We start from the raw sequence: 26,854 nt of genomic DNA, 5'->3' as shown, positions 1-26,854 counted from the left end.
ATTCAGCTGCTGTCAGCCAGTACCCCCAGGTCCCTCTCTGCCTGGCTGCTCTCAGCCACTCTGACCCCAGCCTGTAGCACTGCCTGGGGTTGCTGTGGCCAAAGTGCAGCACCTGGCACTTGGACTTGTTGAATGACATCCCATTGGACTCTGTCCATCTGCCCAGCCTGGCAAGGTCCCTCTGCAGAGCCTCTCTACCCTCCAGCAGATCAACTCCTGCCCCCAGCTTGCTGTCATCTGCACATTTACTGCTGATGGACTCAATGCCCTCCTCCAGATCATCAATGAAGATATTGAACAGGCTGGGGCCCAGCACTGCTCCCTGGGGCACACCACTGGTGCCTGGCTGCCAGCTGGCTGTGGCACCATTCACCACCACTCTCTGGGCTCAGCCTCCAGCCAGTTCCTAACCCAGCTCAGAGAGCTGCTGTCCAAGCCAGGGGCTGACAGCTTGGCCAGGAGTTTGCTGTGGGGGATGGTGGCAAAGGCCTTGCTGCAGTCCAGGCAGACTCCATCCACAGCCTGCCCCACATCCACCAGGCAGTCACCTGGGCATGGAAGGAGCTCAGGATGGAGAGGCAGGAGCTGCCCTGCCTGAATCCATGCTGGCTGGGCCTGAGCCCTTGGCCATCCTGTAAGTGCTGTGTGATTGCACTCAGGATGTCCTGTGCCATGATCTTCCCTGGCACTGAGGTCACGCTGCCAGGCCTGGAGTTTCCAGGTTCCTCCTTCCAGCCCTTCTTGAATGGGCATCACACTGGCAGCCTCCAGCCAGCTGGGAAGGAAGCACTTGGAGAGCTGCTGGCTGCTAGGAGCCAGTGGGCAGCACAGGCTTGGCCCAGAGGCCGAGCACATGGCTCCCCAAACAGGTGTTCTGGGTGTGTTTGGAGGGGAAAGGGAGGGGCAGGGGTGAGTGTGGAGCCTGGGGAGCAGGAGGGGCAGGGGTGAGTGTGGAGCCTGGGGAGCAGGAGGGGCAGGGGTGAGTGTGGAGCCTGGGGAGCAGGAGGGGCAGGGGTGAGTGTGGAGCCTGGGAAGCCGGAGGGGCAGGGGTGAGTGTGGAGCCTGGGGAGCAGGAGGGGCAGGGGTGAGTGTGGAGCCCGGGGAGCAGGAGGGGCAGGGGTGAGTGTGGAGCCTGGGGAGCAGGAGGGGCAGGGGTGAGTGTGGAGCCTGGGGAGCAGGAGGGGCAGGGGTGAGTGTGGAGCCTGGGGAGCAGGAGGGGCAGGGGTGAGTGTGGAGCCCGGGGAGCAGGAGGGGCAGGGGTGAGTGTGGAGCCTGGGGAGCAGGAGGGGCAGGGGTGAGTGTGGAGCCTGGGGAGCAGGAGGGGCAGGGGTGAGTGTGGAGCCTGGGGAGCAGGGTGTGCTAACTGCCCTCTCTCCCTGGCAGTGTGGAGAGCACTGCGCTGAGGCTGATCACGGCCCTGGGCAGCTCGGAGGTGCAGCCGCAGTTCACACGCTTCCTCAGCGACCCCAAGACCGTGCTCTCAGCAGAGTCAGAGGAGCTCAACAGGGCTTTGATCCTAACCCTGGCACGGGCAACACATGTGACAGGTAACTTCTGGGTGCACACTGCAGCCCAGCCATTTCTCTGCAGCAGTGGTTAAGCCCAGGCCCCAGGCATGGCCCTGCGCTGCTGCTGTGGAAAGCAGGTGGAGTGTTCACTGCCAGCTGCTTCTTTGTAGGCAGAGCCTAACTGATGAAGTGCTGGAGCTGGGCTCAAGCACTGGTAAAGGCTTCTTCCATACAGGGCCAGAGTGGGACTAGGTGGGGTTGGAAGGTTTGCTTCTCAGGAGTAGTTGGAGTCTCACTCTGCTGAGACCACAGCTGGGGCTCTCTGTCCAGCTCTGGAGCCTCTGTGCCAGGAAAGATCTGGAGGTGCTGGAAGGTGTCCAGAGCAGGGCCAGGAGGAGGAGCAGAGGGCTGGAGCTGCTCTGCTGTGAGGACAGAGTGAGGGAGTTGGGGTTGTGCAGGCTGGAGAGGAGAAGGCTCCCAGGAGACCTCATTGTGGCAGGGGGGTTGGAACTGGCTGATCCTTGAGGTCCCTTCCAGCCCTGACAATTCTGTGATTCTTCTCAGGACCAGCTGGGGTTGGCCTCTCTCCTTCTCAGGGCCAGCTGGGGTTGGCCTCTCTCCTTCCCAGGACCAGCTGGGGTTGGCCTGTCTCCTTCTCAGGACAGCTGGGGTTGGCCTCTCTCCTTCCCAGGACCAGCTGGGGTTGGCCTCTCTCCTTCCCAGGACCAGCTGGGGTTGGCCTCTCTCCTTCCCAGGACCAGCTGGGGTTGGCCTCTCTCCTTCTCAGGGCCAGCTGGGGTTGGCCTCTCTTCTTCTCAGGACAGCTGGGGTTGGCCTCTCTCCTTCCCAGGGCCAGCTGGGGTTGGCCTCTCTCCTTCTCAGGGCCAGCTGGGGTTGGCCTCTCTTCTTCTCAGGACAGCTGGGGTTGGCCTCTCTCCTTCCCAGGGCCAGCTGTGGTTGGCCTCTCTTCTTCCCAGGACCAGCTGGGGTTGGCCTCTCTCCTTCCCAGGGCCAGCTGTGGTTGGCCTCTCCTCACCTTCTGTTCCTTGTTTCCAGTGGAACTGCCTGGGCTGGTTCCTGCCCATGCCACTGAAGCCCCATGGTGTGGGCTCCCCAGGCATGCTGCTCATGTGGAAGCCAGCCCCTCTACAGCTGTCCTGTCAGACCTGGTGTGTGGTGTGGGTTTGCTCCCTTGGGGGAGGCAGAGGGGCCAGCTTGTGCTGTGCATCTCAGTGCCCAGGGCAGGGCTGTGCTAGCTCTGAGGGGAATGTTTTCTCCATCTCATTTTATGATCCAGGTCTGGGGACTGGCTGGAGGGAGGGCAGCTGAGTGCTCCCAGCGTGGTGGAGGTGGCTGGGAAGGGCAAGGGCTGCTTTGTCTTAGCTCTTCTTTGGTTTTAACCTTTGCTCAGTCCTTAGTGTGAGATGAACACCAGGCCTGAAGGGGTGAAGGAGCTCTGGGGGCTTAGCTTTTATTTCTCCTGCTTAATTGGGAAGGCTCCTTCTGAATCAGCTTAAAATGGAGTGTGGCAATTTCCTCCTCATTCCCTTCCTCAGGCTGTTTTTTTCTGGCCTAATCAGTTAATCAGCAGAAGTTTGTCATGCTGTGAGTACAGGAAATTAATTAGGGAAGCTTTGAACCAGGATTGCTTGGGCTCCAGCTCAGGAGCTAAAAATAGATTTGTTATTGTTAGTAGCATGAGAGAAAGCTAACACCCAGCTTGGCCTGGGTCTGAACAGGACTGAGAGGAGCTGGGTGGGAAGGGCTGGCCAGAAAGGAAACCCTCCTGAGCTGGCTGCCTGTGCTTACAGAAGGTCTGCCAATGAGACCTCCAGCCCTGGCTCACTGGAGAGGTCCCAGGGGACTGAAACTGGCCAAGGTGATCCCCATCCACATGAAGGGTTGGATGGAGGAACCTGGAAACTCCAGGCCTGGCAGCCTGACCTCAGTGCCAGGGAAAGTGATGGAGCAGATTATCCTGGGGGCAATAACTGCACCTGAAGGGTGGCCAAGGGCTCAGGCCCAGCCAGCATGGATTCAGGCAGGGCAGGTCCTGCCTCTCCAACCTGAGCTCCTTCCATGCCCAGGTGACTGCCTGGTGGCTGTGGGGCAGGCTGTGGATGGAGTCTGCCTGGACTGCAGCAAGGCCTTTGCCACCATCCCCCACAGCAAGCTCCTGGCCAAGCTGTCAGCCCCTGGCTTGGACAGCAGCTCTCTGAGCTGGGTTAGGAAGTGGCTGGAGGCTGAGCCCAGAGAGTGGTGGTGAATGGTGCCACAGCCAGCTGGCAGCCAGGCACCAGTGGTGTGCCCCAGGGAGCAGTGCTGGGCCCCAGCCTGTTCAGTATCTTTATTGATGATCTGGAGGAGGGGATTGAGTCAGTCATCAGCAAATTTGCAGATGACACCAAGTTAGGAGCAGATGTTGGTCAGTTAGAGGACAGAAGGGCTCTGCAGAGGGACCTTGCCAGGCTGGACAGATGGGCAGAGTCCAACAGGATGGCATTCAACAAGTCCAAGTGCCAGGAGCTGCACTTTGGCCACAACAACCCCAGGCAGTGCTCCAGGCTGGGGTCAGAGTGGCTGAGAGCAGCCAGGCAGAGAGGGATCTGGGGGTGCTGACTGACAGCAGCTGAACAGGAGCCAGCAGTGTGCCCAGAGGGCCAAGAAGGCCAATGGCATCCTGGCCTGCATCAGGAAGAGTGTGGCCAGCAGGAGCAGGGAAGTCCTTGTGCCCTGTGCTCAGCACTGCTCAGGCCACCCCTGGAGTCCTGTGTCCAGTTCTGGGCTCCTCAGGTCAAGAAGGACATTGAGAGACTTGAAGGTGTCCAGAGAAGGGCAAGGAGGCTGGGGAGGGGTCTGGAGCACAGCCCTGTGAGGAGAGGCTGAGGGAGCTGGGGTTGCTTAGCCTGCAGAAGAGGAGGCTCAGGGGAGACCTTCTTGCTCTCTGCAACTGCCTGCAGGGAGGTTGTAGCCAGGTGGGGGTTGGTCTCTTCTGCCAGGCAGCCAGCAGCAGAACAAGAGGCCACAGTCTCAAGCTGTGCTAAGGGAGGTTTAGGCTGGAGGGGAGGAGAAAGTTCTTCCCAGAGAGAGTTGTTAGCCATTGGAATGTGCTGCCCAGTGAGGTGGTGGAGTCCCCATCCCTGGAGGTGTTCCAGAGGGGATTGGATGTGGCACTTGGAGCCATGGTTTAGTCATGAGGTCTGTGGTGACAGCTTGGACTTGATGATCCTTGAGGTCTCTTCCAGCCTTGGTGATAGTGTGACACTGTGACACTCTGAGAGAGGTTTTGTCCTGTGTGCAGCTCTAATATCATCAATCTGCTTTCTAGACTTTTTCACAGGCTCTGACTCCATTCAGGGAACTTGGTGCAAGGACATCCTGCAGACTATCATGAGCTTCACTCCACACAACTGGGCATCACACACTCTGGACTGCTTCCCAGCTCCTCTGCAGGTAAGGGCTTCCAGCTGATGGTTTTATAACCAGAGAATTTCCTCTCCTAACAGAATCCTTTGCCTGTTTGTGAGATTCTCCTCTCAAGTGCCTGCTGTGAGTTCAGACCTGGATGTCTTAACCATAGAGTTGCAAAGTCCTCCAAGGGGCTGGACAGGCACAGGGAACTGTAATCTGTGGCTGTTTTGCTGTGGAATCATAGCATGGTCCAGGCTGGAAGGGAGCTCCAAAGCTCATCCAGTCTGAGCTCCCCACACTCAGCAGGGACATCCCCAGCTGGATCAGGCTGCCCAGGGCCTCATTGAGCCTCACCTTGAATATCCCCAGGGATGGAGCCTCAACCACCTCCCTGGGCAGCCTGTGCCAGTGTTCCACCACCCTCCTGGTGAAAAACTTCTTTCTGGTGCCCAATCTCGGTCTGCTCTGTCCTGCTCTGCTCTGTCCTGCTTTGCTCTGCTCTGCTCTGCTCTGTCCTGCTCTGCTCTGTCCTGCTTTGCTCTGCTCTGCTCTGCTCTGTTCTGCTCTGCTCTGTCCTGCTTTGCTCTGCTCTGCTCTGCTCTGTCCTGCTCTGCTCTGTCCTGCTCTGCTCTGCTCTCTTCTGCTCTGCTCTGCTCTCTTCTGCTCTGTTCTGCTCTGCTCTGTCCTGCTTTGCTCTGCTCTGCTCTGCTCTGCTCTGTCCTGCTCTGCTCTGCTCTGCTCTGCTCTGCTCTGCTCTGCTCTGCTCTGTCCTGCTCTGCTCTGCTCTGTCCTGCTCTGCTCTGCTCTGCTCTGTCCTGCTCTGCTCTGCTCTGTCCTGCTCTGCTCTGCTCTGTTCTGCTCTGTTCTGCTCTGTCCTGCTCTGCTCTGCTCTGTTCTGCTCTGCTCTGCTCTGCTCTGCTCTGTTCTGTTCTGCTCTGCTCTTCTCTGCTCTGTCCTGCTCTGCTCTGATCTGATCTGATCTGCTCTGCTCCGCTCTGCTCTGTCCTGCTCTGCTCTGCTCTGCTCTGTTCTGCTCTGCTCTGCTCCGCTCTGCTCTGTCCTGCTCTGTTCTGCTCTGCTCTTCTCTGCTCTGTCCTGCTCTGCTCTGCTCTGCTCTGCTCTGCTCTGCTCTGTCCTGCTCTGCTCTGCTCTGTCCTGCTCTGCTCTGCTCTGCTCTGTCCTGCTCTGCTCTGCTCTGTCCTGCTCTGCTCTGCTCTGTTCTGCTCTGTTCTGCTCTGTCCTGCTCTGCTCTGCTCTGTTCTGCTCTGCTCTGCTCTGCTCTGCTCTGTTCTGTTCTGCTCTGCTCTTCTCTGCTCTGTCCTGCTCTGCTCTGATCTGATCTGCTCTGCTCCGCTCTGCTCTGTCCTGCTCTGCTCTGCTCTGCTCTGTTCTGCTCTGCTCTGCTCCGCTCTGCTCTGTCCTGCGCTGCTCTTCTCTGCTCTGTCCTGCTCTGCTCTGCTCTGCTCTGCTCTGCTCTGCTCTGTTCTGCTCTGCTCTTCTCTGCTCTGTCCTGCTCTGTTCTGCTCTGCTCTGCTCTGCTCTGTTCTGCTCTGCTCTGCTCTAGTTTGAAGCCACTGCCCCTGGTCCTGTCCCTGCAGGCCTTTGCAAACAGTCTCCCTCCATCCTTCCTGCATCTGCTGTATAAAAGGGTTGCAGAGTCAGCTCAGCCCTTGTTTGCCTCTCTCTCTCTCTTCCCAGTGTGGATCTCTTCTCCCTTGCAGTGTGGGGGAGGTTTGCAGCCTGGCTCAGCCTGGGCAAAGCTAAGTCTGTAGCTGTGCCATTGGGCTTAGCCTGGGGGAGAGGGAGCTCAGGGGGGAGGCCTGGGGGGCACTGGAGCCTGGGTTGTTGGAAGGCTTTTGGCTTGCTGAGGTTGCTGTAAGCTGGGATGGGAGTTTGGGGGCTTTGCATGTGTGTCAACAGGGCAAATGTTTGTAAAGGTATTTCCATCTGGATGTCCAATTCTGGGAGGAGCATTTTCAGTTCACTCCTTGGGGAGGGGCACAAAGGCTCTGGGTCTGCTCTGGGACCAAAGCTGAGAGAGAGACTGCAGGGTGATGGTAACACTGCTGAGCCTGCAGAAATGCAGTAGCTGTTCCTGGGGCACTCTAAGGCCAGGCCTGGCCAGCAGGTGCTTTCAGTGGCAGGTGAAGCAGATGTTTTGAAGGGTTAAAACCAAGGAGAGCCTTCTCCTGCTGGGGCAGCTCGTCACAGGGCTCTGTCACAGCGCAGCCACAGCCCTTCCTGGAGGCTTTGTGTGGTACAGGCAAGCAGAAACTCCTGAGGTGCTGAGTCAGGCAGAAGTTTGCCTGCTGGGGTGTTGTGCTGTCAGTCCCAGCAGAGCCTGCTTTGTTTCAGGTGTTCTTCAAGCAGAACAATGTCCCTCAGGAGAGCCGCTTCAACCTGAAGAAGAACGTGGAGGAGGAGTACCGCAAGTGGAAGTCGATGAGCAACGAGAACGACATCATCACACACTTCTCCATCCAGGGCTCACCCCCACTCTTCCTCTGTCTCCTCTGGAAGATGCTGCTAGATACTGACCACATTAATCAGATTGGCTACAGGTGAGCTTGAAAGGATGTGCTGCCCCAGAGTTATTAGAGCAGTGTTTGTAGTGACCTTGCAGGACCTCGAAAGGGCTCCAGGAGAGCTGGGGAGGGACTCTGGGCAAGGGCTGGGAGGGACAGGCTGAGGAACAATGGCTTTGAGCTGGGAGAGGGGAGACTGAGAGTGGAGATGAGGAAGGAATTCTTGAGAGTGAGGGTGGGGAGACTGGCACAGGCTGCCCAGGGAGGCTGTGGCTGCCTCCTGCCTGGAGGTGTTGAAGGCCAGGCTGGGCGAGGCCTTGAGCAAGCTGTGCTGGTGGGAGGTGTCCCTGCCCGTAGCAGGGGCTTGGAACTGGATGAGCTTTGAGGTCCCTTCCAACCCAGCCCATACTGTGAACCTATGAATCAGGAGGACACAGGCCCTGAGCAGTTTGATGGATGCAGAGCATAGGAACAAGGAATGGAGCTGGGTAGGAGCAAGCATCTCAGCACAGCTGCTTTGTCCAAGGCTGGTTACAGCACACCATGGTGTGCAGGGGCTGCTCTCCCTGGGGAGGCAGGAGGCTCTGAGTGAGATGCTGGAATGAGGCAGTTTGGCAGCAATTCAGGCAGTCTGAAATAGTAACCAGAAAACAGAAGGCACAGAACCACAGAATGTTAGGGGATGGAACCCCACTGCAGGGGCACCCAGGGCAGGGCACACAGAACACATCCAGGTGGTGCAGGAAAGCCTCCAGAGGAGACTTCACAACCTCTCTGGGCAGCCTGCTCCAGGCTCCAGCACCCTCACAGGGACAAAGTTTCCCCTCCTGTTCCCCTGGCACCTCCTCTGCTCCAGCTTGCCCCCAGTGCCCCTTGGCCATGCCTGAGCAGAGCCTGGCTCCTGACATTCACTGCTCACATCTTTATGACCATGAATGAGGTCGATGGTTGGTTGCTCATGGTTGGTTTTGCAGTGGTTTGGTGTTTCCTTAGTTCATTTCTCAAGGGATTAGGTTTGGGTATTTCTCAGGAGGCACTCACTCTTGTCCACCAGAGCAGTGCAAAACAGACTGAGAGCAGTGACAGTTGCCTCTGGCTGTTCTGACCTCTGACCATTCTTACTCTGATCCTTCTTTATGCTTTTGCTCTGTTTCATTGTGTTGTTGGTTTGTTCTTCTTCTTCCCTGCCAGAGTGCTGGAAAGAATTGGGGCCAGAGCTCTGGTGGCACATGTCAGGACCTTTGCAGACTTCCTGGTGTATGAATTCTCCACCTCTGCAGGAGGCCAGCAGCTCAATAAATGCATTGAGATCCTCAATGACATGGTGTGGAAGTACAACATTGTAACCCTGGACAGGCTGATCCTGTGTCTGGTAAGCACTGCCTCAGGAGAGGAAATGCCAGATCTGATTGACAGCAGCTGAACAGGAGCCAGCAGTGTGCCCAGGTGGCCAAGAAGGCCAAGGGCATCCTGGCCTGCATCAGGAAGAGTGTGGCCAGCAGGAGCAGGGAAGTCCTTGTGCCCTGTGCTCAGCACTGCTTAGGCCACCCCTTGAGTCCTGTGTCCAGTTCTGGGCTCCTCAGGTCAAGAAGGACATTGAGAGACTTGAAGGTGTCCAGAGAAGGGCAAGGAGGCTGGGGAGGGGTCTGGAGCACAGCCCTGTGAGGAGAGGCTGAGGGAGCTGGGGTTGCTTAGCCTGGAGAAGAGGAGGCTCAGGGGAGACCTTCTTGCTCTCTCCAACTCCCTGCAGGGAGGTTGTAGCCAGGTGGGGGTTGGTCTCTTCTGCCAGGCAGCCAGCAGCAGAACAAGAGGACACAGTCTGAAGCTGTGCCAGGGGAGGTTTAGGCTGGAGGTGAGAAGAAAGTTCTTCCCAGCAAGAGAGATTGGCCACTGGGATGTGCTGCCCATGGAGGTGGTGGAATCCCCATCCCTGGAGGTGTTCAAGAGGGGCTTGGATGTGGCACTTGGAGCCATGGTTTAGCTGTCAGGAGGGGTTGGGTGACAGCTTGGACTTGATGATCTCTGAGGTCTTTTCCAACCTGGTTGATTCCATGGCTCTATGATTCACTCAGACTCTGCTCTCTCAGGCCCTTTGGTGGCAGCAATCTTCTGTTGCTACCCCAAGAATCAAGTCAAACAAGAGATTCCTCCTGCAACCAACACAAAACTCCAAGCCTTGCAGTTCTGTCAATCTTCAGGGGAAGCTTTCCTTGGTTACTGAATGTCCAGACTTGAGTTGGCATTATCAGATGTTGTTACTAGTGCATGGTGCCTCTGAACTCAGAGCTCTGCAGCTGTTTCTGCAGCCTGAAGAGGCAGAAGGGCTGTGGCATGGTTCAGAAGTGAGCAGTGTGCTGCCTTTGCTCAGAATTCATTGTGCCCACTACAGGATTTGCTTAGAAATCACAGAAGCACAGAGCTGTCAGGGCTGGAAGGGAGCTCAAGGCTCAGCCAGTCCCAAGCCCCTGCCATGGGCAGGGACACCTCACACCACAGCAGGTTGCTCACAGCCACATCCAGCCTGGCTGCAAACACCTCCAGGCAGGAGGCTTCCACCACCTCCCTGGGCAACCTGTGCCAGGCTCTCACCACCCTCATGGGGAACAACTTCTTCCTCACATCTAATCTACCTCTCCCCATTTCTAGTTCTGCTCCATGCCTCCCAGTCCTATCCCTCCCTGACACCCTCAAAAGTCCCTCCTCAGCTTGCTTGCAGCCCCCTGCAGATCCTGGAAGGCCACAATGAGGTCTCCTGGGAGCCTTCTCCTCTCCAGCCTGAACAGCCCCAACTCCCTCAGTCTATCCTCACAGCCTGCCTCATCATCAGAGCAGGAGCAGTGCCATTCTGCCTCTTGCCAGCCTGCCCTACAAAATAAAGCAGAACCTGCATGGAGAGAAGGAAACCTTCCCTCAGGAATCACCCTGTATTTATAGTTTAAGATCTCATGTCACTGTCCACCTGCTTCTCTCAGCTGTAGTTCGGTTTTCAACGCAAAGTCCAAGCCGAGTGGCCAGCAGTTTGCAGCAGGCTCAACTTCCTTATCATCAGTTAGCTATTTTCAAGCAGGGAACTGGCAGCAGGAAGAGTTAAACTTCTATAGACCCATGGAATGGGTTGGGGTGGAAGGGACCTTAAAGATATCCAGCTCCAACCTCCTGCCATGAGCAGGGACACCTCCCACCAGCCCAGCTTGCTCAAGGCCTCATCCAGCCTGGCCTTGCACACCTGCAGGCCCTTCTTGGGCACTGTGCTGCCAGTGTGGAGCTTGTGAGACAGCCTGCCCCTGGCATAGAAGATGTGAGAGGTACTTGTCAGAGGAGTGACTGAACCTGCCCCTGTGCTGTGTCCTCACTGGGAAAATGCAGCTGCAAGGCCTCCTGTTCAGTGTGAGTGTGTGTGCAGACTGAGCTGCTGCTGGCCAGCAGTGGCTGGTGCTGCTGGCTGCTGCCAGCCCCCTGAGTGCTCTCTCCTGCTCCTCTTCGCCGCAGGCCATGCGCAGCCACGAGGGCAACGAAGCTCAGGTCTGCTACTTCATCATCCAGCTGCTGCTGCTGAAGCCCAACGACTTCAGGAACAGAGTGAGTGACTTTGTGAAGGAGAACTCCCCTGAGCACTGGCTGCAGAACGACTGGCACACCAAGCACATGAGCTACCACAAGGTAAGCACAGCCCTCTCAGCCCCCTGCCTCCCGAGAGCCTCCTGTGCCTAAGCACCAGCACAGCTCTGTGGGGCTGGGGAGTGACTCAGCAAGCAGGGATTGCTGTAGGCTGGTGTTAAAGCCCAGAAGAGAATGGCTGTGTTTCTGTAAGGGTGTGCAGATGCAGGCTCCTGCTCCTGTTCTCACCCAGCATGTGATGCAGCAGCCCAGCAGTGCTGGTTCTCCCCAGGCTTGCCTCCTGGAGCACTTAAGGAGGAACACAAAGCACTGCCTTCAGCTTTGCCTTGGGATGCTGAGCCACAGAGTCACAGGACTGGAAGCACAGAGTGGTCTGGCTGGGAAGGGACCTCCACAGCTCATCCAGTCCAACCCCCTCTGCACTCAGCAGGGACATCCTCCACTAGATCAGGTTGCCCAGAGCCCTGCCCAGCCTCACCTTGAATATCTCCAGGGATGGGACACAGAACTGTCAGGGCTGGAAGGGAGCTCAAGGCTCAGCCAGTCCCAACCCCTTGCCATGGGCAGGGACACCTCACACCACAGCAGGTTGCTCACAGCCACATCCAGCCTGACTGCAAACACCTCCAGGCAGGAGGCTTCCACCACCTCCCTGGGCAGCCTGTGCCAGGCTCTCACCACCCTCCTGGGGAGCAACTTCTTCCTGACACCCAAACTGGCTTTAAGATCATTGAGTCCCAAGCATTCTCTGGCTCTACCATGTCCCTCAGCACCACAGCTCTGCCTGTTGGAAGCACCTCCAGGGGTGAGGATTCAGCCAGCTCCCTGGCAGCCTGGCTCTGTCCAGCTGAAGCTGCTTTAAACCAGTGCAGAACTGAAGGCAAAATTGAATGTTGCTGTTCTGCAAGGGTAAGAGGGAATACAGAATGCATTGCCCTTGCTGCAGTGGGGGAGGGGGCCTTTGGAAGTGATCTCTGATGAGGACACCTCCCTCACACCTCAGAGCTAGTGCCTAGAGGCTTCCCTCAGTTCTGTCTCTGACTCCCACTGGTACTAAGAGCAGGAGCAAGGTGGGAGAAAGGAAAGCAGAAAACAGAATTGATTAGGTTGGAGAAGCCCTCTGAGAGCATCCAGTCCAACCCTCAGCCCAACACCACCATGGCCACAGGTTACCTGAACCCCTCCAGGGATGGGGACTCCACCACCTCCCTGGGCAGCTTCTGCCAGTCCCTGACCACTCTTGCAGCAAAGAAATTTGTCCTCATCTCCAACCTAACCCTCCCCTGGCACAACTTCAGGCCATTGCCTCTTGTCCCACCTTCTGCTGTCTTATGCCCACTGTGAGTGGTGGTGAAATGTGGTTTGGTTTGGTTTTTACTCAAGGAGTTCTTGCCTGCTGGTCACAGTAAGAGAGTCCTTTCTCCCAGGGCTGAGGTTTCTGTGGTGAGCTGATGGTGCAGCCCTCTCCCTGCATTGCTCTGCAGTCATGAGCCTTGTGAAGTGTCTGAATGCTTCATGCACTGCTGGCAAGGGAGGAGCTTTTGACTCTGTTGGCTTTCCCTTCCCCTCCAGAAATACCCTGAGAAGCTGTACTTTGAAGGCCTGGCAGAGCAGGTCAACCCCCCCGTGCAGATCCAGCCCCAGTACCTGCCCATTTATTTCGGCAACGTCTGCCTGCGCTTCCTGCCGGTCTTTGACATCGTCATCCATAGGTTCCTGGAGCTGCTCCCAGTCTCCAAGTCGCTGGAAACTCTGCTGGACCACCTGGGAGGTTTATACAAGTTCCATGGTAAGGTCTCTCTGAGCACAGAGCTTGGCTCCTGCGCTGAGCATGCTGCTCTCCTTCCTCTCATAGACAGCTTTGGGCTGCTTCCACAGCAGGGTTTAATCCTTCCCTCCAAGATTTCACCTCAACATGAGGAGAAACTTCACAGTGAGGGTGCTGGAGCAGGCTGCCCAGAGAGGTTGGGGAGCCTCCTTTCAAACCCCACCTGGACACATTCCTGTGCAGACTACTCTGGGTGATCTCACTCTGGCTCCTGCTCAGCTTCTCCCCTGCCAGCCCCCCCAAGTCCTTCTCTGCAGGGCTGCTCTCAGTCTCAGCATCCTCCAGCCTGGGCTGATGTTAAAGAATTCAGCCTGACTTCTCCCCCACTTCTATCCCTGCACTTCTGCAGTAAGTTTGTGTGCAGAAGCCATTGCTGTGTCACACTCAGTCACTGTGTAGCAGTCTTCCCTTGCTGAGCTGCACTCCTGGACTCTTCCTTTCCCTTACAAATACATTAGTATTGGTAAGTAATTATCAACAGAACTAAGAATTAAATGCTCTCAGCAGTGCCACCTGTCAGCCAGAGACCTGGCCATCAGCAAGATGTGACCTGTTAGTGACACTGATCAGAGAATCAGGTTGGAAAAGACCTCAGAGATCATCAAGTCCAACCTGACACCCAGCACCTCCTGACTACTAAACCCTGTCTCCAAGTGGCACATCCAGTCCCTTTTTGAACACCTCCAGGATGTTGCTCGACCTCTGCTCTTGTGCACACACCAGGTACACAAGGTACACCTGCAGGGCAGAGGAAGATCAGTGTTGTACAGAACATGAATCCCTTCCCTATGGAGTCACAGGATTGTTTCAGTTGGAAAAGACCTCTAAGATCTCAGGATGGAAGGGGTTGGAAGGGACCTCCAGAGATCACCCAGTCCAACCCCCTGCCAGAGCAGGGCAGCCAGGGCAGGGCACACAGAACACATCCAGGTGGGGCTGGAAAAGCTCCAGAGCAGGAGACTCCACAACCTCTCTGGGCAGCCTGCTCCAGGGCTCAGCAGCCTCACACCAAAGAAGTTTCTCCTCATGTTGAGGTGGAACCTCCTGGGTTCCAGTTTGTGTCCATTGCCTCTTGTCCTATCCCAGGACACCACTGCCCAGAGCCTGGCCCCTGCCTGCCCCCCACCCCTCAGATTCCCTCTCAGCCTTTCACATGAGAGAGATTTCCAAGCTCTTTCGCCATCCTCATAGCCTCCACGGGACTCTGTCCAGCAGATCTCTGTCTTGTGAGCTGGGGAGCCCAAAGCTGCATCGTTCAGTCCAGCCACCAGCCTAGGAGCAGCACAGTGGCTAAGCCATGCCCTGCAGTGCTGGCTGTGCCACAGTGCCGGCTGTGATGCAGTGCCGGCTGTGCTGCACTGGTGGCTGTGCCGCACTGGTGGCTGTGCTGCACTGGTGGCTGCACTGCAGTGCTGGGCATGCTGCACTGCTGGCTGTGCTGCAGTGCCGGCTGTGCTGCCGTGCTGGCTGTGCTGCCGTGCTGGTTGTGCTGCAATGCCGGCTGTGCTGCAGTGCAGTGCTGGCTGTTCTACATTGGTGGCTGTGCCGCAGTGCCAGCTGTGCTGCGCTGGTGGCTGTGTCGGCTGTGCCGCAGTGCCGGGCATGCCGCAGTGCCAGGCGTGCTACAGTGCCAGCTGTGCTGCACTGGTGGCTGTGCCACAGTGCCTGCTCTGCCGCAGTGCCAGGTGTGCTGCAGTGCCAGCTGTGCTGCACTGGTGGCTGTGCCACAGTGCCTGCTCTGCCGCAGTGCCAGGTGTGCTGCAGTGCCGGTTGTGCTGCCGTGCTGGTTGTGCTGCAGTGCCAGGCATGCTGCAGTGCCCGGTGTGCCACAGTGCCGGGCATGCCGCAGTGGTGGCTGTGCCGCAGTGCCTGCTCTGCCGCAGTGCCAGGTGTGCTGCAGTGCCGGTTGTGCTGCCGTGCTGGTTGTGCTGCAGTGCCAGGCATGCTGCAGTGCCAGGTGTGCCACAGTGCCGGGCATGCCGCAGTGGTGGCTGTGCCGCAGTGCCGGCTGTGCTGCACTGGTGGCTGTGCCACAGTGCCTGCTCTGCCGCAGTGCCAGGTGTGCTGCAGTGCCGGCTGTGCTGCTGTGCTGGCTGTGCTGCCGTGCTGGTTGTGCTGCAGTGCCGGCTGTGCTGCAGTGCTGGTTGTGCTGCAGTGCCAGGCATGCTGCAGGGCCAGGTGTGCCACAGTGCCGGGCATGCCGCAGTGCCGGCTGTGCTGCACTGGTGGCTGTACCACAGTGCCGGCTGTGCCGCACTGGTGGCTGTGCCGCAGTACCGGCTGTGTTGCAGTGCTGGCAGTGCCGGGCGTGCCGCAGTGCCAGCTGTGCTGCACTGGTGGCTGTGCCACAGTGCCAGCTGTGCCGCAGTGCCAGCTGTGCTGCACTGGTGGCTGTGCCACAGTGACAGCTGTGCTGCAGTGCCAGCTGTGCTGCACTGGTGGCTGTGCCAGCTGTGCCGCAGTGCCAGCTGTGCCGCAGTGCCAGCTGTGCTGCATTGGTGGCTGTGCCAGCTGTGCCGCAGTGCCAGCTGTGCCGCAGTGCCAGCTGTGCTGCACTGGTGGCTGTGCCAGCTGTGCCGCAGTGCCAGCTGTGCCGCAGTGCCAGCTGTGCTGCATTGGTGGCTGTGCCAGCTGTGCTGCAGTGCCAGCTGTGCTGCACTGGTGGCTGTGCCACAGTGCCTGCTCTGCTGCAGTGCCAGGTGTGCCACAGTGCCGGCTGTGCCGCACTGGTGGCTGTGCTGCAGTGCCAGGCATGCTGCAGTGCCAGGTGTGCTGCAGTGCCGGCTGTGCCGCAGTGCTGGCAGTGCCGGGCATGCCGCAGTGCCAACTGTGCTGCACTGGTTGCTGTGCTGCAGTGCTGGGCATGCCGCAGTGCCAGTTGTGCTGCAGTGCCGGCTGTGCCGCACTGGTGGCTGTGCCGCAGTGCCAGCTGTGCTGCAGTGCCGGCTGTGCCGCACTGGTGGCTGTGCCGCAGTGCCGGCTGTGCCGCAGTGCCAGCTGTGCCCCAGCGCCGGTGTGCAGTGCGGTGGGCGCTGCAGAGCCGTGTGTGTTTCCCCGCTGCCTGCCCCGGGCTCGGCGCTGACGCGCTGCTCCGCTGCAGACCGGCCGGTGACCTACCTGTACAACACGCTGCACTACTACGAGCTGCAGCTGCGGGAGCGCCCCAACCTGAAGCGCAAGCTGGTGCACGCCATCATCGGCTCCCTGAAGGACAACCGCCCCCTGGGCTGGTGCCTCAGCGACACCTACCTCAAGTGCGCCATGAACGCCCGCGAGGAGAACCCCTGGGTGCCCGACGACGCCTACTACTGCAAGCTGATCGGGAGGCTGGTGGACAATATCCTTCCCCCTGGGGGCTGCCAGCCCTGCCGCTGCCCCTCAGCTCGCTGCACCCAAGGACAGAGCTCCACTTCCCTCTCCTGGACAGGAGGCAAAGCCTGGGGGCTTGAACTGCAGAGAATCAGAATGGGTTGGGTTGGAAGGGACCTGAAATACCATCTGGTTCCAGCCCCCCTGCCACGGGCAGGGACACCTCTGAGGTTGCTCACAGCCTCATCCAGCCTGGTCCTAGACACTTCCAGGGCTGAGGCAGCCACAGCCTCCCTGGGCAGCCTGCTCCAGAGTCTCCCTTCCCTCACTCTAAAGAACTTCTTCCTAAAGTCCAGCCTGAATCCACCCTGCTCTCGTGGCAGAGCGTTGCCCCTTGTCCCATCACCACAGGCACTAGGTACAGACAGTCCCTCTCCAGCTGCTCTGCAGCTCCCCTCAGTGCAGCATTGCCAGAGACTGAGCAGGTGCTGACTTTGCTCAGCTGTTACCCCAGCAGGGTGCTGGAAGATCTTACACTGAGGCAGCTTCATGCTGTCATGTTCTGCAGAGCAGCACATTCCTGTTCCTTTGATCTTCCTGCCTTGTAAGCAGGTGGTGAATGAGAAGGTCTCACTTTCCTCCACCTCTTACTCCCCTGCATGCCCTCTGTGTGCAGCAGCTTCATAGCTCTGTATTGACACAGTGATTGGGGTGCTGGGTGCTGAGCAGCTCCCCAGGAGCCAGCAGTGCCTCCTGCAGCCCTCAGGCAGCTGTGTGCTGGGCTGCAGCCAGAGCAGGGTGGGCAGCAGGGCAGCAGAGGGGATTCTGCCCCTGGGCTCTGCTCAGACCTCACCTCCAATCCTGCCTCCAGCTCTGCTGTCCCCAGCAGGAGAGGGACATGGAGCTGTTGAAGTGAGTCCAGAGGAGGCCACAAAGATGCTCCCAGGGCTGGAGCAGCTCTGCTGTGAGCACAGGCTGAGGGAGCTGGGGCTGTGCAGCCTGCAGAGGAGAAGGCTCCAGGGGCACCTCAGAGCTGCCTGCCAGGAGCTGAAGGGATCCTGCAGGAAGGCTGCAGAGAGACTTCTCCTGAGGGGGTCTGGAGCCAGGCCAAGGGGGAAGGGTTTGGAGCTGAGGCAGAGCAGGGTTAGAGTGGAGCTGAGGAAGAAGTTCTTTGGTACAAGGGTGGTGAGACTCTGCCACAGGCTGCCCAGGGAGGTTGTGGCTTCAGGGGCCATGGAGTAGTTGATCTCTGAGGTCCCTTCCAAGCTCCCTGCCTTGTATTCTGCTCCTGTCCATCTCTCCTCTCCCAGTGACCTGTGGATGTTGTGTTTGTCCCCAGCACCTGGTCTCTCCCCACACTGAAGTGCAGCACACACACACAGAGGTGCTGCTTACCTGAGGCCTTACTGGGGTAGTTCTGCTCCTTAACCACTGTCACCCATGGCAGGCAAATCACCTGGGCCCTTCCCAAACTGTGACTGGAGGTTCAATGAGTTTCCCAACCCAGCTGCCCACGCCCTCCACGTCACCTGTGTGGAGCTGATGGCTCTGGCTGTTCCTGGCAAGGATGTGGGCAATGCTCTCCTGGATGTCGTGCTGAAGAGGTATGTGGGGGCTTCACTTCTCCCTCCAGTGCAAGCTGAGGGCTGAGCTGCTGAGGGATGCTGATTCCTGGTCAAGCAGAAATGCTTTGAGTTCATGCAGAACTACTTTTGGAGGACAAACAAGGCAGAAAAATCCTTTGCTCAGTTCCTCCCTGAAAGGAGGTTGTGGAGAGGCTGCTGCTGGTCTCTCCTCACAGCCACAGAACAGGAGGGAATGGCCTCAGGCTGCCGCAGGGCAGGGCTAGGCTGGACATCAGGAATCACTTTTCACACCAGAGTGGTCAGGCGCTGGCAGAGGCTGCCCAGGGAGGTGCTGGAGTCCCCAGCCCTGGAGGTGTTTCAGGGTGCTTTGGCTGTGGTGCTCAGGGCTATGGTTCAGGGGTGAGCCTTGCAGAGCAGGGTCGGTGGTTGGGCTTGGTGATCCCAGGGGTCTCTTCCAACCTGAATGACTCTGTGAGTGTCAGTGCTGCAGGGGGTTGTGTGGGCTGCAGCATCAGTTGTTTCAGCACAGAATCACAGAACTCTTTGGTTTGCCAAAGCCCCCTGAGGTCATCCAGTCCAGCATCAACCCGGCCCCACCATGGCCATCAAACCCTGGCCCCAGGTGCCATGGGCACAGCTTGCTGGGACACCTTCAGGGATGGGGACTCCACCACCTCCCTGGGCAGCCTCTGCCACTCCCTGACCACTCTTGCAGCAAACAAGTTTTCCTCCTCTGCAACCCAGCCCTCCCCTGGCACAGCTTCAGGCCATTGCCTCTCCCTCTGGGATGGTGGCAGTGCCTTGGCAGCAGCGGAGGCATTGTGAGCTCTGGGTGGTGAGCAGCTGGACTTGATGATCTCCAAGCTCTCCCCCAGCCTCCAGAGCTCTGTGTTTCTGTGGTTCTAAGTGCACCCTGTCTTTAGGTGCACCAGAAGCACAAGACTGCAGTTGTGAGTTTGCTTTTGCCTTGTCTCTAGCCAGCCCCTGGTGCCAAGGGAGAACATCACGGCCTGGATGAATGCCATTGGACTGATCATCACTGCCCTGCCGGTGAGCCACGTGGGGCAGCCAGAGCACAGCCAGCTGCTCCCCTCTCTGCAGTGCATCATCTTGCTGGGGCATGCTCTAGGAACTCCTGCAGTGTGCTGTGTGACAGCCAACACCTCTGCACTCCTCTTGCATGTTTGAGAAGCATCTGCTGCTCCAGCAGGGAGATTGCAGCAGGGTTTCTGCTTTTCCAGGCTGGGATGAAAAGAGGGAAATCAGTGCTGCTGGAAAGCATCAGTGTGGTACTGGTTGAGAGCTGGAGCCATGGAATCAGGAGCTCCAGAGCAAAGCTCTGTTGCTGCTTGTGCTGCATGGCCTGCACCTCTCAAGCCATGCCGGTGAGGTGTGCCTGCAGCTGCACAAGCAGATGCGTGCAGGCTTAGAGGCCATGGTCAGCAGAGGCTTAGACCTTCTCCTGGTGCCTGAGCAGGCTTGCCTGAATCATCTTGGCCTTGCTGACATCTGCAGGTTGCTCTGTCCTTGCCACTTCTTCTCCCCAGCCCCAGGGCTGCTGTTCCTGGCAGAGAGGCATCCTGGATCTCATCCTCGTTGGTGTTGCTGCTTCCTCCTGTTCCCTCTCCTCGCATCTCCATCTGCTGCATGCTCTGACTTTGGTCCCTTTTTGGTTCTGTTGTTTCCTGGAGTTTTAGTCTGTGCCTGTACTTCTCAGCCTCGTTGCATTGAGGCCTCTGCCCTGCTTCTTTGGGAGGCCTCTGTATGAGCTCACTGAGAGCACTTCAGCTCCTGAGCTGTGCCTGGATAACGCCAGAGCCTCGGCCCTGCCCCGCGCGCTGCCAGGGCTGCTTCCCGGCTTGTGCTTCTCCAGTGCATCTCTCTCAGAGGTGGTTAGAAGCCCCCATGCAGCTGCAGCAGCACTTGAGGAAGCCTGGTTCCAGAAGCTGTTCCCTGCAGAAGCCCTTCAGCCCCTCTGTCTCCCCAGGAGCCGTACTGGATCGTGCTGCACGACCGCATCGTCAGCGTCATCAACAGCCCCAGCCTGACCTCCGAGACCGAGTGGGTCGGTTACCCCTTCCAGCTCTTTGACTTCACAGCCTGCCACCAGTCCTACTCTGAGATGAGCTGCAGCTACACCTTGGCTCTGGCACATGCTGTCTGGCACCATTCCAGCATTGGGCAGCTTTCTCTCATTCCCAAGTAGGTGTAATGGTGCCTGTGACTTGTCCTCACTCCCAGCTGGCAGAGCTGCCCTCCAGCACTGGCAGCAGCACACAGGGACAGCAGAGCTCCAGAACTCACCAGAGATCACCACAGAATTGTTTCCACTTCCACTGACAGAGCTGTTGCTGGGTGGTGAGACTCTGGCCCAGGTTGCCCAGGGAGGCTGTGGCTGCCTCCTCCCTGGGGGTGTTTGCAGCCAGGCTGGATGAGGCCTTGAGCAAGCTGGGCTGGTGGGAGGTGTCCCTGCCCATGGCAGAGGGCTTGGGTTGGTCTCTTCCAGCCTGACCATCTGTGAGCCTCAGGGATTTTGTCTAGAGTGTGACTGCCTTTAATGAGCCTTTGAAACCTTGATTAGCTTTCCTGCTTTCATGAAGGAAGTGTTTCTTGCCTCACTGCCTGTGGAGTGCTCCTAAGACATCAGTGTCAGCAGCAAAGGTGTCCTCAGTTCTAGCAAGCAGTCTCTGGCTGCAACTTGAGATGATTTGCTGGCTGAAGGATGTCACAGGGACTGACCTATTGGAGACCAGCTCTGGGGAAAGGCACCTGGGGGTCCTGGTAGGCAGCAGGATGCCATGAGCCAGCAAGGTGCCCTTGTGGCCAAGAAGGGGGATTAGAAGGGCTGTGGTGAGTAGGTCAGAGAGGTTCTCCTGCCCCTCTGCTCTGCCCTGCTGAGGCCACAGCTGGAATATTTGTGTCCAGTTCTGGGCCCCACAGCTCCAGAAGGACCTCAGGGAACTGCTTGGGAGAGTCCATCCCAGAGGCACAGAGCTGCTGCAGGCAGTGGAACATCTCCTGTGAGGCCAGGCTGAGGCAGCTGGGGCTGGGAGCTGGGAGCAGAGCAGCCTGAGGGCTGCCCTCATGGCTGGGGATAAAGATGTGCAGGGCTGGAGCCAGGCTCTGCTCAGGGATGGCCAAGGACAGCACAAGGGGCACTGGGGGCAAGCTGGAGCAGAGGAGGTGCCAGGGGAACAGGAGGGGAGACTTTGTGACTGTGAGGGTGCTGGAGCCTGGAGCAGGCTGCCCAGAGAGGTTGTGGAGTCTCCTGCTCTGGAGCCTTTCCAGCCCCCCCTGGATGTGCTCTGTGTGCCCTGCCCTGGGTGACCCTGCAGGAGGACAGGGGCTAGGCCTGGGAGATCTCTGGAGGTCCATTCCAGCAAGTCCAAGACACTGCTGCCATGAAGAGCTGGTTGGATTTCTGCAGAGCTGCCCTGAGGAGAGGACAACCAGGCTGCACTCACTGAGCTGTGGTGCCCTGGCTAGAACCTGGGCTGGGGGGAGAAGGGAGAATCCAATCCAAGGCTAAGAGAGCTGAAGCAGTGCCTTGTCTCCTGCAGGTTCCTCACAGAGGTGCTGATCCCCATCGTGCAGACTGAGTTCCAGCTGCTCTATGTCTACCACCTGGTGGGGCCTTTCCTGCAGCGCTTCCAGCAGGAGAGGACTCGCTGCATGATCGAGGTGAGGAGAGCTCTGTGCTGCCCTGCTCTGCCCTGCCCTGCCCTGCCCTGCCCTGCCCTGCCCTATCCTGCCCTGCCCTGCCCTGCCTTCCCCTGCTCTGCCTTGCCCTGCCTTCCCCAGCTGTGCCCTGCCCTGCCCTGCCCTATCCTGCCCTGCCCTGCCCTGCCCTGCCTTCCCCCGCTCTGCCCTGCCCTGCCTTCCCCAGCTGTGCCCTGCCCTGCCCTGCCCTATCCTGCCCTGCCCTGCCCTGCCCTGCCCTATCCTGCCCTGCCCTGCCCTGCTCTGCCCTGCTCTGCCCTGCCCTGCCCTGCCCTGCCCTGCCTTCCCCTGCTCTGCCTTGCCCTGCCTTCCCCAGCTGTGCCCTGCCCTGCCCTGCCCTATCCTGCCCTGCCCTGCCCTGCCCTATCCTGCCCTGCCCTATCCTGCCCTGCCCTGCCCTGCCCTATCCTGCCCTGCCCTATCCTGCCCTGCCCTGCCCTGCCCTGCCCTATCCTGCCCTGCCCTATCCTGCCCTGCCCTGCTCTGCCCTGCCCTGCTCTGCTCAGCTCTGCCCTGCCCTGCCCTGCCATCCTCTGCCCTGCCCTGCCATCCTCTGCCCTGCCCTGCCATCCTCTGCCCTGCCCTGCCCTTCCTTACCCTGCTCTGCCCTGCCCTGCCCTTTGCTCCCCTGTGCTCCCCTGGCTCCCCTGCCTCCCCTGGCTCCCCTGTGCTCCCCTGGCTCCCCTGTGCTCAGCTGCCTCTCCTCTGCTGCCCACAGATCGGAGTTGCCTTCTACGAGATGCTGCTGAGCGCCGACCGCTGCAGCGCTCACCTCAGCCACATGGACCCCATCTGTGACTTCCTCTACCACATGAAGTACATGTTCACAGGTGACAGTGTCAAGGACCAGGTGAGTGAGCAGCTCCCTGCTGCTTTCCTTCTCTTTCTTCCCACACAGCCATTTAGCCTCTTCAGTGAATTCTTCTTACAGGGAGCAGTACTGCAGAATGCTCAGCAGCTGCCTGGGCTCCCCCTGCCAGCTGGGCAGCTCCACACTGCTGCACACTCACACAGGCACTGAAGGGTTTGGGATGGAAGGCACCTTAGAGATCAGCCAGTCCCAACCCCCTGCCATGGGCAGGGACACCTCACACCACAGCAGGTTGCTCACAGCCACATCCAGCCTGGCTGCAAACACCTCCAGGCAGGAGGCTTCCACCACCTCCCTGGGCAACCTGTGCCAGGCTCTCACCACCCTCCTGGGGAACAACTTCTTCCTCACAGCCAATCTCAATCTCCCCACTTCTAGTTCTGCTTCATCCCCCCCAGTCCTATCCTTCCCTGATACCCTCAAAAGTCCTTCCCCAGCTTTCTTGCAGCCCCCTGCAGATCCTGGAAGGCCACAAGGAGGTCTCCTGGGAGCCTTCTCCTCTCCAGCCTGCACAACCCCAACTCCCTCAGTCTGTGCTCACAGCAGAGCAGCTCCAGCCCTCTGCTCCTCCTCGTGGCCCTGCTCTGGACACCTTCCAGCCCCTTCAGATCCTTCCTGGCACAGAGGCTCCAGCACTGGCCCCAGAGCTGCAGCTGTGGTCTCAGCAGAGTGGAGCAGAGGGGCAGAATCCCCTCCCTGGCCCTGCTGGCCACACTTCTCTTGCTGCAGCCCAGGCTCTGCTTGGCTCTCTGGGCTGCAAGTGCTCCCTGCTGGCTCCTGCTGAGCTTCTCTCCCCCAGCACCCCCAAGGCCTTCTCTGCAGGGCTGCTCTCCAGCCAGTCCCTGCCCAGCCTGGATTGGTGCCTGGGATTGCCCTGCCCCAGCTGCAGGACCTTGCCCTTGGTCTTGTTGAGCCTCCTGAGGTTGTCCTGGGCCCAGCTCTGCAGCCTGTGCAGGTCCCTCTGGATGGATCCTTCCCTGCAGCTGTCAGCAGCACCACACAGCTGTGCAGCAGGGAGAGAGTTCCAGGCTCCAAGAGGTGCAGAAGTGAATGTGGTCAATGAAACACTGGCAGCAGCACTGCTTGCTGTGCCCTCTGCCTGCCTCCTGGCAGTCTGGTGTTCATGGGGAGCTGTCCCAGGGCTTTGCTTTACCCCAAGCATTTCTGTCAGGTTTCTGGCAGTGACTGGTTTGGGTTTTCTGGCTCATTCTGAACAGGTGGAGAAGATCATCTGTAACCTGCGGCCAGCCCTGAAGCTGCGGCTGCGCTTCATCACTCACATCAGCAAGATGGAGCCAGCTGCTGTCCCCCAGCAGGCCCTCAGCAATGGCTCCCCAGCACAGCAGCCCAGCCAGGTGCCTGTCAACGTTGCTCTGCCAGTCACACAGTGACAGCAAGTGCTGGGCTGCCCTTGGGGGGAAGGCTTCCTTCTGTTACTGCTCAAGGTGGCACACCGTGGGACCTGACACCTGGAACGGGAAGAGAAGCACTGCAGATCTCTGCTGCCTGTCCTGCTGCACCATGAACCTCTGCCTCTTCAGACCTCCAGCCCTCTGACTGCAGCTCTGAGACTCTTGACTGCAGCTCTGACTCTTGACTGCAGCTCCCTGACTCTTGACTGCAGCTCCCTGACTCCTGACTGCAGCTCTCTGACTCCTGACTGCAGCTCTCTAACTCTTGACTGAACCTCTCTGACTCTTACTGAACCTCTCTGACTCTTGACTGAATCTCTTTGACTCTTGACTTCAGCTCTGACTCTTGACTGCAGCTCCCTGACTCTTGACTGAACCTCTCTGACTCTTGACTGCAGCTCTGACTCTTGACTGCAGCTCTCTGACTCGACTGCAGCTCTCTGACTCTTGACTGCACCTCTCTGACTCTTGACTGCACCTCTCTGACTCTTCAGACCTCCAGCCCTCTGACTCTTGACTGCACCTCTCTGACTCTTGACTGCACCTCTCTGACTCTTCAGACCTCCAGCCCTCTGACTCTTGACTGCACCTCTCTGACTCTTCAGACCTCCAGCCCTCTGACTCTTGACTGCAGCTCTCTGACTCTTCAGCCCTGCAGCTCTCTGACTCTTGACTGCAGCTCTCTGACTCTTGACTGAACCTCTCTGACTCTTGACTGCAGCTCTCTGACTCTTGACTGAACCTCTCTGACTCTTGACTGCAGCTCTCTGACTCTTGACTGCAGCCCTCTGACTCTTGACTGCAGCTCCCTGACTCCTGACTGCAGCTCTCTGACTCTTGACTGCAGCTCTCTGACTCTTCAGGGCTGCAGCTCTCTGACTCTTGACTGCAGCTCTCTGACTCTTCAGCCCTGCTGCTCCCTGACTCTTGACTGAACCTCTCTGACTCTTCAGCCCTGCAGCTCTCTGACTCCTCAGGACCTGTTTGCTGAAGCTCTCCAGAGCAAAGCTCTGGTGCTGGGTTGGCAAACCTCTGCTGGCAGTGAAACCATTAAGACTTCTTCTCTTCCTGAGCAGGTTTTGGAGCAGAGGAAGGGAGAAGCCTGTGGGAGCAGAGTGTTTCATGGCTGTCCTGCTGCATGGTCTGAGCTGCCACCTGCCACCACAGCACCTTTGAGCTCTTATTTCATATTGAAATAATTCTGGTGCTTGAGGTGGGGCCCAGAGTATCCCTTCTGGGCTGGCTCCTCTCCCAGTCACTGAGCTGTCAGGGATGCTCCCAAGGGTAGCTCCACAGAAGCAGCTTCTGAGAGCTGCTGGAACTCCTCCAAGCTGTGGACATTTCTACCTTCAGTTTGGGTTTTTATCCCTTTCCCTGGTAGGTCTGGAAAATGAACTTCCTCAGTGCCTTTCAGGCAGCAGGGGGGCACAGGAACAGCTTTGTCTTTACCCCCTGAGCAGTTATGGCAAGAAGCTGCCTGCAGTGCCCTGCCCCTGGGCTGTGTGCAGTGGTGCCACAGCTGGGCTGGCACTAGCAAATCTCTGCCAGGCTTGGGTTCATCAGCACTCTGCTGGCCTGGAACTTAAAGGCTGAGTATCCTGCTGGCAGTGCTGGGGCTCCAGCCCCTGGGCCCTGGCTTGCTGAGCAGTTTGTCATTGCCATGGGTCAGGTCCCTGAGCCTGCACACGGCTCTGCACAGCTCAGCAGGCTCCTGAAGGCACTGAACCCTCTCCAGCTGCAAGAAGAAGCCTCTGCTGCTACCATCTGCACTTGGATCTGCAGCAGGATTGCTCTGAAGGTGAATTCCTAGAAGGGCATCCCTGGAGTTCAGTAACTGCCAACCAAATTCTCTTTCTGCAGCAGAGCACAGCAAGGGAGGATTGCAGACACGTTTGTAGTGGGCTGAGGCTGGGGCTTAAAAGTCCACATCCTGCCCTGGGCTTCTGCTGGAGCCTTCAGGACATCTGTGAGTGGTGAGGGGAAGCTCAGAGCTGAGGCTTTGGGGGGGTTTGGTATTCAAATCACAGGTGGCCAGTGTGGGATGGCCAGGGAAGAGCCAGGCTCCAGCCAGCCCCTCTGCCTGTTGCAGAGAGCATGTCTGGAGCAGGGTGTTTGGAGCTGGCTGAGCCAGCAGAGCCTGGGGAAACCTTGGAGGCCTTCTGAAAGCAGCAGAGGGAGGTTTGCTCCCTGGGATCTGTGCAGTGTGATGCAGCCTCCTGCAGGCTCAGCTCTGCCTGGCACTTAGCAATGCTCCAAGGTGAGGCCACAGCCACTCTTTGTGCTTGGGCTCTGGAGTATGCCTGCTCCTTGCTCCTCTCACAGGCAGCATTGCTGGAGGGCTGTGGAGCTGCAGAACCTTCCAGACAAATACAGAGAGTTTTTTACCTTCCAGAGTTGTCAGATTGTTATTTATTTGTTGGTGAAAGCCAATCAGGAGCTGCCTGGAAGGGCTGCTGGGGTTGGTGAGAGGCTTCTGTACATAATCACCCCAAAATAAGCAGTAGGTAAGAACAGTGCCTTGGGTTTCACAGAGTCATGACATGGAAGGGGTTGGAAGGGACCTCCAGAGATCACCCAGGCCAAGCCCCTACCAGAGCAGGGCACCCAGGGCAGGGCACACAGAACACATCCAGCTGGGGCTGGAAAGGCTCCAGAGCAGGAGACTCCACAACCTCTCTGGGCAGCCTGCTCCAGGGCTCAGCAGCCTCACACCAAAGAAGTTTGGTTCCTAACAGGATGCACTTGAGAAGTGTCAGCTGTGTGAGTTGCTTTGCAGAGCTTTGGTGCAGAACCACAGAGCTGGCAGGGCTGGAAGGGAGCTCAAGGCTCAGCCATTCCCAACCCCCTGCCATGGGCAGGGACACCTCACACCACAGCAGGTTGCTCACAGCCACATCCAGCCTGGCTGCAAACACCTCCAGGCAGGAGGCTTCCACCACCTCCCTGGGCAACCTGTGCCAGGCTCTCACCACCCTCCTGGGGAACAACTTCTTCCTCACAGCCAATCTCAATCTCCCCACTTCTAGTTCTGCTCCATCCCCCCCAGTCCTATCCCTCCCTGACACC

At 58.4% G+C, this 26,854-nt stretch overlaps 1 protein-coding gene across 3 annotated transcripts in view; it reads left to right on the top strand.

Moving 5' to 3' along the window:
• Window positions 1–26,177, top strand: part of MED23 (mediator complex subunit 23) — a 65,956-nt gene extending 39,779 nt beyond the window's left edge. For all 3 annotated transcript variants that reach the window (XM_068167927.1, XM_068167925.1, XM_068167926.1), the window contains 13 exons: window positions 1,384–1,547; window positions 4,837–4,961; window positions 7,275–7,480; window positions 8,636–8,816; window positions 10,934–11,104; window positions 12,635–12,851; window positions 15,991–16,227; window positions 17,638–17,803; window positions 18,763–18,835; window positions 19,773–19,987; window positions 21,346–21,466; window positions 22,224–22,355; window positions 23,594–26,177. In XM_068167927.1, coding sequence (XP_068024028.1) covers window positions 1,384–1,547; window positions 4,837–4,961; window positions 7,275–7,480; window positions 8,636–8,816; window positions 10,934–11,104; window positions 12,635–12,851; window positions 15,991–16,227; window positions 17,638–17,803; window positions 18,763–18,835; window positions 19,773–19,987; window positions 21,346–21,466; window positions 22,224–22,355; window positions 23,594–23,767 — 2,182 coding nt within the window. In that variant the 3' untranslated portion in view covers window positions 23,768–26,177. The remainder of the gene's footprint in view (window positions 1–1,383; window positions 1,548–4,836; window positions 4,962–7,274; window positions 7,481–8,635; window positions 8,817–10,933; window positions 11,105–12,634; window positions 12,852–15,990; window positions 16,228–17,637; window positions 17,804–18,762; window positions 18,836–19,772; window positions 19,988–21,345; window positions 21,467–22,223; window positions 22,356–23,593) is intronic.
• The last annotated feature ends 677 nt before the right edge of the window (window positions 26,178–26,854 follow it).

Source organism: Melanerpes formicivorus, unplaced genomic scaffold, assembly GCF_026170545.1.
Source record: "Melanerpes formicivorus ecotype bairdi unplaced genomic scaffold, bMelFor1.0.p_v2 SCAF_125, whole genome shotgun sequence".
Taxonomy (NCBI): Eukaryota; Metazoa; Chordata; class Aves; order Piciformes; family Picidae; genus Melanerpes; species Melanerpes formicivorus.
Note: the sequence above shows the minus strand (reverse complement) of the source record. Positions and strands in the feature narration are given on the sequence as shown.